The sequence below is a fragment of the Schistocerca piceifrons genome, chromosome 2 (assembly GCF_021461385.2).
Source record: "Schistocerca piceifrons isolate TAMUIC-IGC-003096 chromosome 2, iqSchPice1.1, whole genome shotgun sequence".
In the NCBI taxonomy this organism is placed as follows: Eukaryota; Metazoa; Arthropoda; class Insecta; order Orthoptera; family Acrididae; genus Schistocerca; species Schistocerca piceifrons.
In genome coordinates this window covers 548607356-548624913 of record NC_060139.1, presented here as the reverse complement: position 1 = coordinate 548624913, position 17558 = coordinate 548607356, and the positions used below count along the sequence as shown (strand labels likewise).

Sequence of the window (17558 nt, the reverse complement as noted above, 5' to 3'; positions counted from 1 at the left end):
TCTCCGCGTTACTATGGTCGACCACAAATATGAGAACAGTGCGAATGACAGATTTCTAAGATACCTCAGCATCAAATTGTCCCAAGAGAGAAATCTTCTGTTTATTGTAAGTCCGTAATTGCCTAGTGACAGGTGAAAGGATTGGAGAACCCAACTGAAGATACGTCTGAGAATTGGTGATAGTGGCATCAGATCCAGTATCCACCTGCATGCGAACATCTCGTCCAAGTATTTGGACAGTGAGGAATAACTTCCCCGAAAGGGAAGAAGTACAATTGACATACAACACAGAATCAGAATCAGCGTCATGTTCATGAACATCATGTATGCGGTCGGATTTGCAAAAGGGTGACACATGACCCTTTTTTTTGCATTTGTGACACACGGCCCAACGTTGTGGACAATCTTCTCGTGAATGTTTCATAAAACACTGCGGACATGAAGGAAGTTGCCATGGGTTTTGCTGCAGTTTCTTAGAGGTTTGTTTACTGTTAGGCCGAGGCTGTGCTTGGGAGCGTACTGGGGCCACATCAGCCGGAAGGGACACGCCACACACATCGTCAACATCGCACAGATGTTGTATTTCCCCGACGTCACCCCATGCCTCTATTTGCACTCCAGCAGCGCGAGAAATTTCAAAAGACTGAGTGATGGATAGGACTTCATCTAGAGTCAGATTTGCCAACTGAAGGGCACGTTGCCTAACTTCTTTGTCGGGCACTGATCGGATAATAGCATCCCATACCATGGAATCGGCGTAGGATTCTTTGTGAACTTCAGTAACAAATTGACACTTTCTACTGAGGCCGTGAAGTTCAGCAGCCCAAGCGCGATAGGATTGATTTGGTTGTTTTTGGCAACGATAAAAGGCAACACGAGAGGCTATGACATGCGTTTGCTTTTGAAAATAGACAGACAGAAGTGAGCACATTTCAGCAAAAGACAGAGACGCAGGATCTTTCAAAGGAGCCAATTGGGACAACAACCGATACATTTGAGGTGAAATCCATGTAAGGAACAGAAACTTATATGTTTGTTCATCCGCGACATGAAATGCCAAGAAGTGCTGTCGAAGACATTTTTCATAATCAGACCAGTCTTCTGCCTTCCCGTCGTCAGGAGGAAAAGTTGGTAGAGACAACGATGAGAGACGCCCCGCATTTGATGCCGCGACGAAATCATGAATCGCATTTGTGAGAAGCGTTTGCTGTTCTACAAGACCTTGCAATACTTGCTCTAAAGTAGCCATGGAAACATGTGGGTCAACGATGGAAAAGAAAAATCACTACCTCATCACCAATTGTAATAACTTCAAGTTGAACAAATACATTTCAAGGACGACGCGATACATGAAAGTCACAGATCAAGCAAACAGAGTGAGACGTGTGTACACTTTGACAGTCAGATCATAACTGAGTCCAAATCTAGTGGCCGCTGGCTGGCTGGCCACTTAGGTGGCGCTGCTGCTGCATGGCTGGCAGACAGTGCCGCACGTAGAGGACGCGCGTAACTGCGCGGCGGCACTTTGAAAGATCGGCGAGTCACAACAAAAAATGTGGTTAATTTTGTCACTGGTACAGTAATACAAATTGAAAATGCATGACATTTATAATGATGGGAAGTCATGATTTTGATAGTTGGCTACTTCATTGTTATAACCACTAAATACACTGGCTTCTAGCTGTCTTTTGTTTTGGAGGGAAAATAACATTTCATTGAAGACATTGCTAACATAAAACCTTTATTCTAGGTAAGCACAAATAGTTTTACCACAAAAACTATTTTAAATGCACTATGGTCATATCTGTCACAAAAAACATGATTTATTTCAATTATAAGAAATTTATTTTGTGTATGCTGATAAAACTTCATGAAGGTTACATTATGTTGATACTGAACATGTTTCTACAATATTACTTTGAAACTGGAATGCACTTAGCTTAATTTTCATGTGACGGGTGTGACAGCTGTTGTATGATGGATGCGACACTTGTTAAAAGTAACATATTCTGGTTTTATTGTTGCGTCATGTTACAATGAAAGACTAAAATAAGTACTTTTTTAAGAAGGCTCTTAAAATTATACTATTCACCTGTAAAATTTTCCCTTTAAACCGATTATGGTAAACAAACATTCATAGACACTGTTAATTAATTCTCTATTTACTTCAAATGAAGGCTAAACCAACAGCATACAGGAAAGGATTGTCCCATGAAAAGCTTAAGTAAGATGAATAGAAGGGAAAGAACATCTGCAACAAGAACGTCATCGAGATACAATAAGATGTGAAAATAATAGAGAGAACTGTGTGGAAACAACAGAAACTTAAGTTGAAAAGGCTAAATGATAGAGAAAGGCAGAAGTGACATTGTTTAAAGAAACATTTATTACTAAATGAAACTACTGATCAATTGCCAACAACATTATCTCCAATAGCATTGTACAAGTGTGCACAATCACTTGGAAAATTTGTGTCACGATGTAGAAAATTGCTTTGTCAGAATCCAAACAAAAAAACTGCTGTTTGTGAAAAACTTGTGATGGAAGTCTTGCCAGAAATAAGTAGAAAAATAACGAAAGAAAATACAACAGTGAATAATCAGATAACACAGGAGCTAAAGGATACAGTTACAGACTTCTTCTGTAGGGATGACATTATCATTCAAGCCCCGGGAAAAAGGGACTTCAAATCTGCAAAAGATGGGGAGATTGAGACTATTAGTGAAACATATGAGCTATTTAGAAAGGAATATAATGAAACCATGAATTCAAATTGTTCCTTCAGCATGAAGGGATCAAAGTTTCATGATCTTTGCCCTCGGTTCATTATCCCAGTCAAGGAAACTTCTCACAATGTTTGCATTTGCAAGTATTGTGCTGATTTTGATTTCCTGATAAAAGCAGTGAGATTCTTGATCCAGAGATTCCAAGACCTTGTAAGAATGTTTTAATGAAGTTACATTGCGCTACTGAAGGTTTGAAAAGGTAATGGCTCATTATTAGATGCCATAAGTGAAATCAACAGTAAATTTACATACACTATGTGTTTAAAAGTATCCGGACACCTGGCTGAAAATGACTTAAAAGTTTGTGGCACTCTCTGTCGGTAATGCTGGAATTCAATATGGTGTTGGCCCACCGTTAGCCTTGATGACAGCTTCCACTCTTGCAGGCATATGTTCAATCAGGTGCTGGAAGATTTATTGTGGAATGGCAGCCCTTTCTTCATGGAGTGCTGCATTGTGGAGAGGTATTGATGTTGGTTGGTGAGGTCAGGCGTTCCAAAATGTCCCAAAGGTGTTCTATAGGATTCAGGTCAGGACACTGTGCAGGCCAGTCCATTACAGGAATGTTATTGTCATGTAACCACTCTGCCACAGGCCGTGCATAATGAACAGATGCTCCATCATGTTGAAAGATGCAGTTGCCATCCCTGAATTGCTCTTCAACAGTGGGAAGCAAGAATGCGCTTAAAACATCAATGTAGACCTGTGCTGTGACAATGCCACGCAAAACAATGACGGGTGCAAGCCCCTTCCATGAAAAACACAATCACAACACCACCACCTTCGAATTTTACTGTTGGCATTACACACGCTGGCAGATGGTGTTTACTGGGCATTCACCATACCCACACCCTGCCATTGGATCGCCACATTGTGTACCATGATTTGTCACTACACACAATGTTTTTACACTGTTCAATCAACCAATGTTTACACTCCTTACACCAAGCAAGGCATCGTTTGGCATTTACCGGCGTGATGTGTGGATCAAGAGCAGCTGCTTGACCATGAAACAAGTTTTTTCTTCTTCAGCCTAACTGTCATAGTATTTGCAGTGGATCCTGTTACAGTTTTGAATTCCTGTGTGATGGTCTAGATAGATGGATGCCTGTTACACATTACCATCCTCTTCAACTGTTGGCAGTCTCTGTCAGTCAACAGACAAAGTCGGCCTGTATGCTTTTGTGCTGTACATGTCCCTTCATGTTTCCACTTCACAATCACATTGGAAACAGTGGATCTAGGAATGTTTATGAGTGTGGAAATCTCACGTATAGATGTATGACACAAGTGACACCCAATCACCTGACCACGTTCGAAGTCCCTGTGTTCCGTGGAGCACCCCATTCTGCTCTCTCATGTCTAATGACTACTGAGGTCGCTGATAAGGAGTACCTGGCAGTAGGTGGCAGCACAATGCACCTAATATGAAAAACGTATGTTTTTTTTTTTTTTTTTTTTTTGGGGGGGGGGGGGGTGGTGGTGTCCAGATACCTTTGATCACATAGTGTACTTGAAAATCGACTGCTATGTTAAAAGTGTCCAGTCTGAATATTTTGACAACAAAAAGTGTGTCACAGAGGAAAATGAATGTGTGCTGCAAATCAACTTTGCTGTGAATTATGAAGCTCTTTATCAGGATGAGATAGCTAGTGCATATTGGAGTTATTTATTATCAACAATATTCACTAGCTGTGCTTGGCTTAAAGGTACAAAGCATGCAATTGTAGTTGTAAATAATGAACTTTCTCATGCTAAGGCGGATGTTTGGGTTTTTCTGAAAGCTGTTCTTATTAAACTGAAAACAAAGTTTCCTCAGTTGGAAAAAGTATTAGTGTTTTCCAAGATGTGCTGCACAGTTCAAAAACGAATATACGTTACTGAGTCCGTATTTCACGAGTGAGGATTTTGGTGTGACAGGAGAGTGGAACCTTTTTGCAACATCCCATGGCAAAGGGACAGTGGACAGTGTAGGTGGCACTATAAAGCATAAAACATTTATGCAAGTAAAGACCAGGAAAACCATTATCAATTCTGCACTTGACTTCTACACTTGTATTTCACAACATGAATTGGATGTTAAAGCACTGTATGTCCCAGCAAAGAAAATAACTACACACAGATCAGTGTTGAAAGAGTAGTGGGATAGTTGTCCAGTACCCATGCTATAGTCTAAGTATCACTTTGGAGTGAAGAATGGTCAAGTCTGCATTGGAATCTGTATGTGAAACTCAAAATTTGTTGTTAGCTTATCATGAGGGAAATATCTCCATCCAGGACATTGCACTGACTGATTTCATACAAGGTGCTCTAAAAATGGAAACCCCAAAACACAGCAAAGGCCAGACAAATGGGAAAATTGTGTATTACGCTAAGGGAATTGGTATTTGTGCAGAAAGATGTGAAGTATAACTGATTACATGCATCAGAGTGGTAGTTTCTGGATTTGGCCAGAAAAAAGACATTTCAATGGAAACTATATCTTTTATTCTTATAAAAGTTCCTCCTCCAGTTCCAGTGAACAGCGAGGGCCAGTTTCAGTTCAAATAGCTGTTTAAAATAACGGTATAAAACAGTGCTTTATCACTTCTGTAAGCAATAAACATAGTGCCTGATGTATACCATTTCTGGTGATATTTTTCTTATGGAAGAACTGTCAGTTATAAATCTCATTATTATAACCTTGTTTCTCATCAAAATGAATTATTTGATTTATTTCAGAGCATTCTACACTGTTTATTTGTAATACTTAGCTTGACTTCGGACAAGCTCAGATAGTTGAATGAGGTCACTCCCCTCACATTTGAAGTCATACGCATCACAGCAATAACATGTTTCACGAATTAAAAATATCTAAATTTTTAAAAATTACTGTATTTCATCCTGTATTGATTTCTTGCCCAAGTTTAAAAAAATATAAGTGCTACAGTGTGACTAATAGTTTCACAGATTTTCTGGAAAAACAGAACCTGCATCGTAAGTGATGTTAAAACACAGTCATACCTGTCACCAAAATTAATTTTTGTTTGTCTTGATTTGTAAATTCTAAGAAAAGAAATAATGGCATAAATAAAGATTGTAAGCATTCTCAAGTAATAAGTAAGCGCTTAAATTAGCAAAAATTAGAAAAGTTCTCAAAGAAAATACATAACTCATTAAAATCTTCTGTACGTCACACACATGACTAAGGAATGGATGTAGGATGGATAGAACATATTACCCTTATTACATGTCTGTGTACAACAAATATTTCCTTCCACAGTGACGAGTTACTCTAGAATATGGCACCATAAGATCATAATGAATGGAGACAGGAAAAATGAGTCAGGGGAAACAGGGGTATTCAGAATATTTTGTAGGAGAAACTGGGATATTTGGAATATTTGTATTCAATCTCTGTGAAATTTCAAAACAAAGCAACCTACATATTTCAGTTAAATAATATATAAATACTTAGACATTGTCCAATTCTGTCATATTTTTATAGTGGCTTACAGGCAAATTTAACGTTTTGTTTTTTTTTTGTTAACTGTATGTTCGAATTACCCTACCGAGGTTTATTAGAACAGAGTAGTCATTTATATTTGTAATGTATGTCATGTGAGAGCAATAGGAACATACTTGATCTTAGTAGCACCTGTCTGATGATGTCATCAGAATCAGTACATCTGTTCTTGAGATTTCAGATGTCAACAAATATCAAAATGAATATAGTTACTTTAACACAATACAACATTTGTTATTTTTAAAGGAAAGAATGTTACCTTTTCCAGGCTTGCACATATAATATGCTGAAACAGGATAAAGAAATTTTTTTTGGAGTAAAGTCATCAATGAAAGTTAAGTTGCAAGCACAGACATAATCACATCGAATGCTTGTCAAAGTTTTTGGCGAATATGCTCTTAAGAAAACACAGAGTTTAGAGTGGTTAAAAAAATTCAAAAGTGTTGATTTTGACGTGAGAAACGATCACCACAGGAAACCACGTAAAAAGTTCGAAGACAACAAATTGCAGGCCTTATTGGATGAAGATGATGCTCCAACTCAACAGGAACTCGCGAAACAATTGAGTGTGACTCAGAAAGCCATTTCTTTTTGGTTGAAAGCTATGGGAAAGTTCAGAAAGTGGGAAAATGGGTTCTGCATGAACTGAATGAGGGACAGCAAACAAATTGAAAGACCACTTGTGAAATGCTGCTCGCTAGATACAAAAGACAGTCGTTTTTCCATCGTATAGTGACAGGTGATGAAAAATGGATATATTTTGAGAAAGCTAAGCATTGTGAATTATCGGGGAATCCAGGCAAACCATCGACAGCCAATGCAAGACCAATTCGCTTTGGAAAGAAAATGATGCTCTGTGTTTGGTGGAATCAGTAGAGTGTTATCTGTTACTAGCTGCTAAAACCTGGTGAAACCATTAACACTGATCGCTACCAACAGCATATGATCAATTTAAATCGAGCATTATGTGAAAAATGACCGGGATATGGAAAAAGGCAACACACAGTCATATAGCTCCATGATGATGCACCATCACACACAGCAAAACGGGTCAGGCAACCAATCAAGGTGTTTCGTAGGGAAATACTAGGGCATGTGGCTTATTCTCCAACTTGGCTCCATCCGATTATCATATGTTTGCTCACTGGGACACGCTGTCACTGAACATTGCTTCAGTTCATATGAAAATTTACAAAAATGGCTCAGTGATTGGTTCGCTTCAAAGGAAGAACTGCTTTTAGGCATGACGTAGAGTTCCCATTTTAACATGGCATTTTTACTTTGGTCAACACCCATGCAAAGATGATTAAAGTGATCTCCATGTTGCCCATGATACACTGTTTACTGGGGTAGCTCCTGTTTTGGAGGTCTCCAATCACTTTTAGCTATTTTCTGCCAGTGTTGAAGCCTCTCTTCTGCCCTTGACTTCACAAAGGGGGAGACACTTGAAATGAAGCTAAATTTTCCTGCTGCGAAAACATTGAGCAACAGGTTCATACCCATGAAGTGGGAGTCTGTCATCTGTGTTGACTTCAATCCTTTTGGATTTTACTGTAACTGTCCATCTGATACTGAATGAAGCTATTCCGGTCAGAACCTGGATCTTCTCAGCTTTGAATGGTATCAGACCTTCCGTCACCTGGTGGAAAGTTTGGTGAAGAGCAATATCGACTTGTTTCGAGTGGCACGGTTGGTGCCACATAGAGGAAACATATTTTCCTACCACGTATCACAAGGCTATAGCTGACACCCAAAGTATATTTGGGCTTGATCCCCAACTTGAGCCTTTGAGGTTTTTGAAGATAGTGTGCTGCAACTCCATTCTGGCACTGTCACAATGTTCTTTGAATGTCGGACTCCTGTCAAAGAATAACCTCAAAGTATTTAGAGAACGACATTGATTATCAGCAAAATGAATTGACCCTTTGTTATCAGTTTAATGGGGCCATGATATGTGTATTTCACATTGATTTCAATGAGATCATTTTTCGTTGCCCAGTCATAAGTTTATGGCATCTCTTGTTTCAGAAATATAGCTGTTGCACAAGAATTTGCCAAGTTTACACTTAAAACTCTTCCACTGTTCTTAATAATATACGCTGCAGAACACATACTTCAAAAAATTCATGGCAGCAATCATTTTAAGATTATTATATTCACCATTACTATGTTGAATGAATACCATATCATCACTGGAATTGTTATAAACAACTTCACCATTTGAATATGATGGTCTCCTATCACCACTAATGCTTTTAGAATTTTTGTCTTTGTCTTTGTTTTTGTTTATTTTCTCCTTTGGCTTAACCCCCCACCCCCGTGAACCATGGACCTTGCCATTGATGGGGAGGCTTGCGTGCCTCAGCGATACAGATAGCCATACCGTAGTTGCAACCACAACGGAGGGGTATCTGTTGAGAGGCCAGACAAATGTGTGGTTGCTAAAGAGGGGCAGCAGCCTTTTCAGTAGTTGCAGTTCTGGATGATTGACTGATCTGGCCTTGAAACACTAACCAAAATGGCCTTTCTGTGCTGGTACTGTGAACGGCTGAAAGCAAGGGGAAACTAAAACCGTAATTTTTCCCGAGGGCATGCAGCTTTACTGTATGGTTAAATGATGATGGAGTCCTCTTGGGTAAAATATTCCGGAGGTAAAGTAGTCCCCCATTTGGATCTCCAGGTGGGGACTACTCAGGAGAACATCGTTATCAGGAGAAAGAAAACTGGTGTTCTACGGATCGGAGTGTGGAATGTCAGATCCCTTAATCAGGCAGGTAGGTTAGAAAATTGAAAAAGGTAAGTGGATAGGTTAAAGTTAGATATAGTGGGAATTAGTGAAGTTCGTTGGCAGGAGGAACAAGACTTCTGGTCAGGTGAATACAGGCTTATAAATACAAAATCAAATAGGGGTAACGCAGGAGTAGATATAATAATGAATAAAAAAATAGGAGTGCGGGTAAGCTACTAAAAACAGCGTAGTGAACACATTATTATGGCCAAGATAGACACGAAACCCATGCCTACATGCCAACTAGCTCCACAGATGACGAAGAGATTGATGAAATGTATGACAAGATAAAAGAAATTATTCAGATAGTGAAGGGAGACGAAAATTTAATAGTCGTGGGTGACTGGAATTAGGTAGTAGGAAAAGGAAGAGAAGGAAACATAGTAGGCGAATACAGAATGGGGATAAAAAATGAAAGAGGAAGCCGCCTGGTAGAATTTCGCACAGAGCCTAACTTAATCATAGCTAACACTTGGTTCAAGAATCATAAATGAAGGTTGTATACATGGAAGAGGCCTGGAGATACTTGAAGGTATCAGATAAACTATATTATGCTAAGACAGAGATTTAGGAACCAGGTTATAAATTGTAAGACATTTCCAGGGGCAGATGTGGACTCTCACCACAATCTATTGGTTATGTTGTTGTTGTGGTCTTCAGTCCTGAGACTGGTTTGATGCAGCTCTCCATGCTACTCTGTCCTGTGCTAGCTTCTTCATCTCCCATTACCTACTGCAACCTACATCCTTCTGAATCTGCTTAGTGTATTCATCTCTTGGTCTCTCTCTAAGATTTTTACCCTCCACGCTGCCCTCCAATGCTAAATTTGTGATCCCTTGATGCCTCAAAACAAGTCATACCAACCGATCCCTTCTTCTAGTCAAGTTGTGCCACAAACTTCTCTTCTCCCCAATCCTATTCAACACCTCCTCATTAGTTATGTGATCTACCCATCTAATCTTCAGCATTCTTCTGTAGCACCACATTTCGAAAGCTTCTATTCTCTTCCTGTCCAAACTAGTTATCGTCCATGTTTCACTTCCATACATGGCTACACTCCATACAAATACTTTCAGAAACGACTTCCTGACACTTAAGTCTATACTCGACATTAACAAATTTCTCTTCTTCAGAAACGATTTCCTTGCTATTGGCAGTCTACATTTTATATCCTCTCTACTTCGACCATCATCAGTTATTTTACTCCCTAAATAGCAAAACTCCTTTACTACTTTAAGTGTCTCATTTCCTAATCTAATTCCCTCAGCATCACCCGATTTAATTTGACTACATTCCATTATCCTCGTTTTGCTTTTGTTGATGTTCATCTTATATCCTCCTTTCAAGACACTGTCCACTGCTCTTCCAAGTCCTTTGCTGTCTCTGACAGAATTACAATGTCATCGGCGAACCTCAAAGTTTTTACTGCTTCTCCATGAATTTTAATACCTACTCCGAATTTTTCTTTTGCTTCCTTTACTGCTTGCTCAATATACAGATTGAATAACATCGAGGAGAGGCTACAACCCTGTCTCACTCCTTTCCCAACCACTGCTTCCCTTTCATGCCCCTCGACTCTTATAACTGCCATCTGGTTTCTGTACAAATTGTAAATAGCCTTTCGCTCCCTGTATTTTACCCCTACCACCTTCAGAATTTGAAAGAGAGTATTCCAGTTAACATTGTCAAAAGCTTTCTCTAAGTCTACAAATGCTAGAAACGTAGGTTTGCCCTTCCTTAATCTTTCTTCTAAGATAAGTCGTAAGGTCAGTATTGCCTCATGTGTTCCAACATTTCTGCGGAATCCAAACTGATCTTCCCCGAGGTCCGCTTCTACCAGTTTTTCCATTCGTCTGTAAAGAATTCGTGTTAGTATTTTGCAGCTGTGACTTATTAAACTGATAGTTCGGTAATTTTCACATCTGTCAACACCTGCTTTCTTTAGGATTGGAAGTATTATATTCTTCTTGAAGTCTGGTTATGACCTGTAGATTAAAACTGAAGAAACTGCAAAAAGGTGGGAATTTGAGGAGATGGGACCTGGATAACTGACTAAACCAGAGGTTGTACAGAGTTTCAGGGAGAGCATAAGGGAACAATTGACAAGAATGGGGGAAAGAAATACAGTAGAAGAAGAATGGGTAGCTCTGAGGGATGAAGTAGTGAAGGAGGCAGAGGATCAAGCAGGTAAAAAGACGAGGGCTAATAGAAATCCTTGGGTAACAGATGATATATTGAATTTAACTGATGAAAGGAGAGAATATAAAAATGCAGTAAATGAATCAGGCAAAAAGGAATACAAACTTCTAAAATATGAGATTGACAGGAAGTGCAAAATGGCTAAGCAGGGATGGCTAGAGGACAAATGTAGAGATGTAGAGGCATATCTCACTAGGGATAAGATAGATACTGACTACAGGAAAATTAAAGAGACCTTTGGAGAAAAGAGAACCACTTGCATTAATATCGAGAGCTCAGATGGAAACCCAGTTCTAAGCAAAGAAGGGAAAGCAGAAAGGTGGAAGGAGTATGTAGAGGGTCTGTAAAATGGCGATGTACTTGAGGACAATATTATGGAAATGGAAGAAGATGTAGATGAAGATGAAATGGGAGATATGATACTGCGTGAAGAGTTTGACAGAGCACTGAAAGGCCTAAACCGAAACAAGGCCCCGGGAGTAGACAACATTCCATGAGACAGGCGAAATACCCTCAGACTGCAAGAAGAATGTAATAATCCCAAAGAAACCAGGTGTTGACAGATGTGAAAATTACCGAACTATCAGTTTAATGAGCCAGCTGCAAAAGACTAATGTGAATTCTTTACAGACAAATGGAAAAACTGGTGAAGCCGACCTCGGGGAATATCAGTTTGGATTCCATAGAAATATTGGAACACGTGAGGCAATACTGACCCTTACGACTTATCTTAGAAGCTAGATTAAGAAAAGGCAAACCTATGTTTCTAGCATTTTGAGGCTTGGAGAAAGCTTTTGACAGTATTGACTGGAATACTCTCTTTCAAATTATGAAGGTGGCAGGGGTAAAATACAGGGAGCGAAAGGCTATTTACAATTCGTACAGAAACTAGATGGCAGTTATATGAGTCGAGGGGCATGAAAGGGAAGCAGTGGTTGGGAAGGGAGTGAGACAGGGTTGTAGCCTCTCCCCAATGTTATTCAATCTGTATATTGAGCAAGCAGTAAAGGAAACAAAAGAAAAATTCAGAGTAGGTATCGAAATCCATGGAGAAGAAATAAAAACTTTGAGGTTCGCCGATGACATTGTAATTCTGTCAGAGACAGCAAAGGACTTGGAAGAGCAGTTGAAGGGAATGGACAGTGTCTTGAAAGGTGGATATAAGATGAACATCAACAAAAGCAAAATGAAGATAATGGAATGTAGTCAAATTAAGTCAGGTGATGCTGGGGGAATTAGATTAGGAAATGAGACACTTAAAGTAGTAGATGAGTTTTGCTATTTTGGGAGCAAAATAACTGATGATGGTCGAAGTAGAGAGGATATAAAATGTAGACTGGCAATAACAAGAAAAGCTTTTCTGAAGAAGAGAAATTTGTCAACAGCGAGTGTAAATTTAAGTGTCAGGAAGTCATTTCTGAAAGTATTTGTATGGAGTGTAGCAATGTATGGAAGTGAAACATGGATGATAAATAGTTTGGTCAAGAAGAGAATAGAAGCTTTCGAAATGTGGTGCTACAGAAGAATGTTGAAGTTAAGATCGGTAGATCACATAACTAATGAGGAGGTATTGAATGGAATTGGGGAGGAGTTCGTGGCACAACTTGACTAGTAGAAGGGATCAGTTGGTAGGATATGTTCTGAGGCATCATGGGATTACCAATTTAGTATTGGAGGGCAGCGTGGAGGGTAAAAATCGTAGAGGGAGACCAAGAGATGAATACACTAAGCAGATTCAAAAGGATGTAGGCTGCAGTACGTACTGGGAAATGGAGCAGCTTGCACAGGATAGAGTAGCATGGAGGGCTGCATCAAACCAGTCTCAGGACTGAAGACCACAACAACAACAACAACAACATGTGCTAATGTCAGAAGAGGAAAAGGGGGGGGGGGGGTGGTAGAGGAAGCAACTGCTGTGTTTTAGCTAGCTTTCCATTTGTCTACATTTTATATGTTTTTACCACATTCATCTCATAAAAGTGTTTATAAGGGCACTGATAATCATGATGTGCGATGCATTAAAGAGAAAACTACCGTCAGATTCTTCTGTGCTAGGAACCTGCTCTCTCTCTAGGAAACATGTTAGTGGTTATAGAACTAAGGGTAAGGTGACACCAGTCCCACTCTACACCATCTTGAAGGCAGTATGTGTTGTCATCAATTTGTCACTGAATATCACTGTATGTATGGTGTATTTCCCACCTCATGATCTACTTGAAATACGAGTCTCAAAGACCCAATTAGGCAACTCTCCAGAGACTACAACTTGTTGAGGATTTTAATGCAGATCATGTGCTTTGGGTTTCCAATGATACCTACCCCAGTGGTTAAGTTCTTGAAAGACTCCTTGTACCAGAAGACATGTGTCTTTTGAACAGAGGTCAAGTGAAGCATTTCAGCTGGGCAACGAGATCATTCCCAGGCATTGACCTGTATTTTTATTTGCCAGCACAGATATTTCAGAGTGCTAACTGGACACTCACCTTTACTCAAGCAATCATTTCATCAACTGGATACACTTCCCAGAAGAAACCTTGAAATAAAGCAACTGAAGTGGGTGCCCAGCAAAGTGAAGTGGAAGTTCTTATAGCACCTTAAAAGACAGTGTGGTCCCTAGTGAAATGATGAATATTGCTCTGCTGGTAGGATCAGATGGGTAACATTATGAAGTTTGAAGACCAGATCATCAAGGGACAATCATTTGAATGACAGGAATAGAACTGCAGTTAAGAATTAAAGAGAGTAGTAAAAGGTCATGAGAGTTTCTGAATTCCATTCATCTTCTGCCTTCGTCTCAAGAGTATGGGAACTGATAAGGAAGATCTCTGGTAAAGGCTGATTGACACCTGTTGCAGAAAATAATTGATGTGATTATTTTAATGTCTCCATCTGACACAGCAAACCCAGTGATTAATTCCTTTCATAACATAGGACTGCTGCTAAGAAAAGTCCCACATTTCTAGGTTGGAAAGAAGTTGCAGAGGGGATGTAGTTGAACTTAAGTTCACGTGATCTAGAAGATTATAGCTGCCTCATCTTCATGTGGAAGTTGGAAAATGCCTGGTCTGTTGCTAAGGATGCAGCCCCAGGACCAGATGTTATTATTTACAGCTGACGTGTCCAGTTGTGTAAGGGGTTGAAATAAATCCATCTATGGTTGCTGATACTATATCCAAACTGACAGTCCTCTTAAAACTATAGAAGCAATCACAAGCAGTGTTGGAAAGATCCTTGAGTGGCAGTAAACTGCTTCACAGTGTGTGTGTCAGACAGAAATAAACTTGACATCTTGAGGTGTCTGGTCTTCTGCCAGATATCAGGGTCATTCAGCATGTCCAGCTTCTTGATATTTCAATACATCTCTTCCCTTTAAAGTCTCTTGATGTAATTCTTCAGAATTTCCTGACAATTTGTTGATACCTTGAGGATATCAGCAGCATCAGTCTGGCATTACTTTTCAGCAGTGTGACTTATTATCTTTATCAAGTGCTACCTGAAGCTGCTCGTTCAAAGAAACGGGTCCGGTATTTATACCTATGGTCTTCTCCCTCCATGATTGGTTCCAGGCCTTCTGTCTGCTCTCCGTTCCCCCTAGTAGCATCCTGAGGCATTCCCTCTTTGTACAGTGCACCAGTCTGTATGCTGGCATTCTGTTTTCGGTCTGGTGAAGTTCTAGATGTTCCCATTGCTGTCCTCTTCCACTAGAATTATCCTGTGACATTCCATCTTTGGTCTGGTGCACCTGGTGCTCTGCTCCCCATGTCCAGACTCTCAATTCTTTTTGTAGATTTCTGCTACTGCCCATTTGTGTTTTCAATAACTACAGTGCAGGATCCCAGGCTGTACTGAGGTGTAACCCAATGTTGTGATTCATGAGGTTCTTTGTCACCTTTATCTCTGTAGACTTTCTTACAACACTGTACCAATATGCAGGGGTCTGTATCAGAACCCTCATTTCACCAAAGTTCATGGAATGAGTAAGTTTCAGACATCGCTTGGCAACGTTTTAGTCAGAACATAAGAGGCACACGTAACATGAATAAGATATATTGGAGAGAGCTTGTATGGTATGATCTTTCTAAATATACATTTATTAGCCAGACCACAATATCTTCACCTGAAACTATTATACAGGGTGATTCAAAAAGAATACCACAACTTTAAAAATGTGTATTTAATGAAAGAAATATAATATAACCTTCTGTTATACATCATTACAAAGAGTATTTAAAAAGGTTTTTTTTCACTCAAAAACAAGTTCAGAGATGTTCAATATGGCCCCCTCCAGACACACGAGCCATATCAACCCGATACTCCAACTCGTTCCACACTCTCTGTAGCATATCAGGCGTAACAGTTTGGATAGCTGCTGTTATTTCTCGTTTCAAATCATCAATGGTGGCTGGGAGAGGTGGCCGAAACACCATATCCTTAACATACCCCCATAAGAAAAAATCGCAGGGGGTAAGATCAGGGCTTCTTGGAGGCCAGTGATGAAGTGCTCTGTCACGGGCGGCTGATCCATCGCCTCGGGTAGTTGACGTTCTCTGTAAACTGTTTATACCAATGTTTAATACACCACCTATCAGGAGGTTTAACACCATACTTCGTTCGAAATGCACGCTGAACAACTGTCGTCGATTCACTTCTGCCATACTCAATAACACAAAAAGCTTTCTGTTGAGCGCTCGCCATCTTAGCATCAACTGACGCTGACGCCTAGTCAACAGCGAACAAATGTACAACTAAATGAAACTTTATAGCTCCCTTAATTCGCCGACAGATAGTGCTTAGCTCTGCCTTTTGTCATTGCAGAGCTTTAAATTCCTAAAGTTGTGGTATTCTTTTTGAATCACCCTGTACATTTAATTTAATGACTCACTATCAGAGATGCTTTAAGGTGAAAAGCTGTATTGTTCACAGGCATATGATGAATTTTCTGTGGATGTGTAACCATTTCTATATTGTTTCCAGTTCCTAAATGCACTATTTTTCTGTTAATTTTCAGGTAGGTGGTGCTACAGGTTACATTGGGGATCCAAGTGAGAGAACAACAGATAGGCCTGCACTCAGTGCAGAATACGTAAAACATAATGTGAGTGGCATAACAGAGAATGTAGAACAACTGTTTAAAAATCATGACACATTTTTGTGGAAAGGTCAGGGTCATGGAGATGATGGTGACTTAGTGCCAGTTACGTATGTAAAAACAGAATTGATCAGTTGTTATTGTGTATCATGTGAACATATATAACATGGTGTTTATCTTACAGAATAGTCAACAACTATACTTGGTATGAAAAATTGAATGTACTGTCATTTATGGGCAACATAGGACGCAACTTCAGGATGGGAACCATGCTTTCTCGGCAGAGTGTAGGATCTCGTATAGCATCTGAGACTGGCATGAGCTTCACAGAATTCACTTACCAAATTTTCCAAGCATATGATTGGTTATACCTACTTGAGAATTATGACTGCAGATTTCAGATTGGTGGTAGCGACCAGATGGGAAATATTGTCTCAGGACATGACTTAATTTCAAGAGTTTCAAATAGAAAAGTTTATGGTAAGTTGTGATTGCATGTGGAAAATATACACTCTGTTTATACTTCCTGTACAGTTCACCCTAGATTGTGTTCATCAGAAGCTTGAAATACTCAGTTGAAAGCAAATTAAGAGTTTTTGCTTGGGGAGACATTGAAGCTTTGTATGTTTGAGCGATAAGTATAAGACGTGGTATTACTTATGCAAATACTTCCATGTTACAAATAATCTGATAGAGTAATTGTTTATTTTTTTGAGGTAACTTTCATGCTGTGATGAATTATCATTTATCGGAATCTTAAACAGGAGTTCTGCAAAAGACACACTTTTCTTGATACATGGTTCAAAAATAACAATGCACATAGCTATCATGGGATAAGGAAGACAATGATACAGGTTGTGTAGAATGATAGAAGAAGTTGCAGATATTATTATTCTAGTTCCTAGGGGACATTTTTGGTTCCTGCTGGGTGGAAACAAAAATTAGTCGAACCCCTACCCAGCAATGGTAACCCAAAATCAGCTTGCAATTACAGGCAAAACACCGTACTTCCATAGTGTTGAGTGCTTTGGAATGTGTTTCTCATGACCAGCTGGTTGACTGCCAAAGACCTATAAACAACCATGACAAATATAAATCAACTTTTTGTAAACACTGCAGCATAGCATTAATCAAAGTGATCACTTCAGGAAGGGTAAAATGGGAATTTTAATACTGCTTGCTTTTGTCAAG

General features: G+C 39.5%; 1 protein-coding gene across 1 annotated transcript in view; it reads left to right on the top strand.

Annotated features, from left to right (window-relative positions):
* Positions 1-17558, top strand: part of LOC124776220 (tyrosine--tRNA ligase, mitochondrial) — a 115313-nt gene that overhangs the window by 17478 nt on the left and 80277 nt on the right. The window contains exons 3-4 of the mRNA XM_047251075.1: positions 16287-16477; positions 16552-16847. Of these exons, the coding sequence (XP_047107031.1) occupies positions 16287-16477; positions 16552-16847 (487 nt within the window). The remainder of the gene's footprint in view (positions 1-16286; positions 16478-16551; positions 16848-17558) is intronic.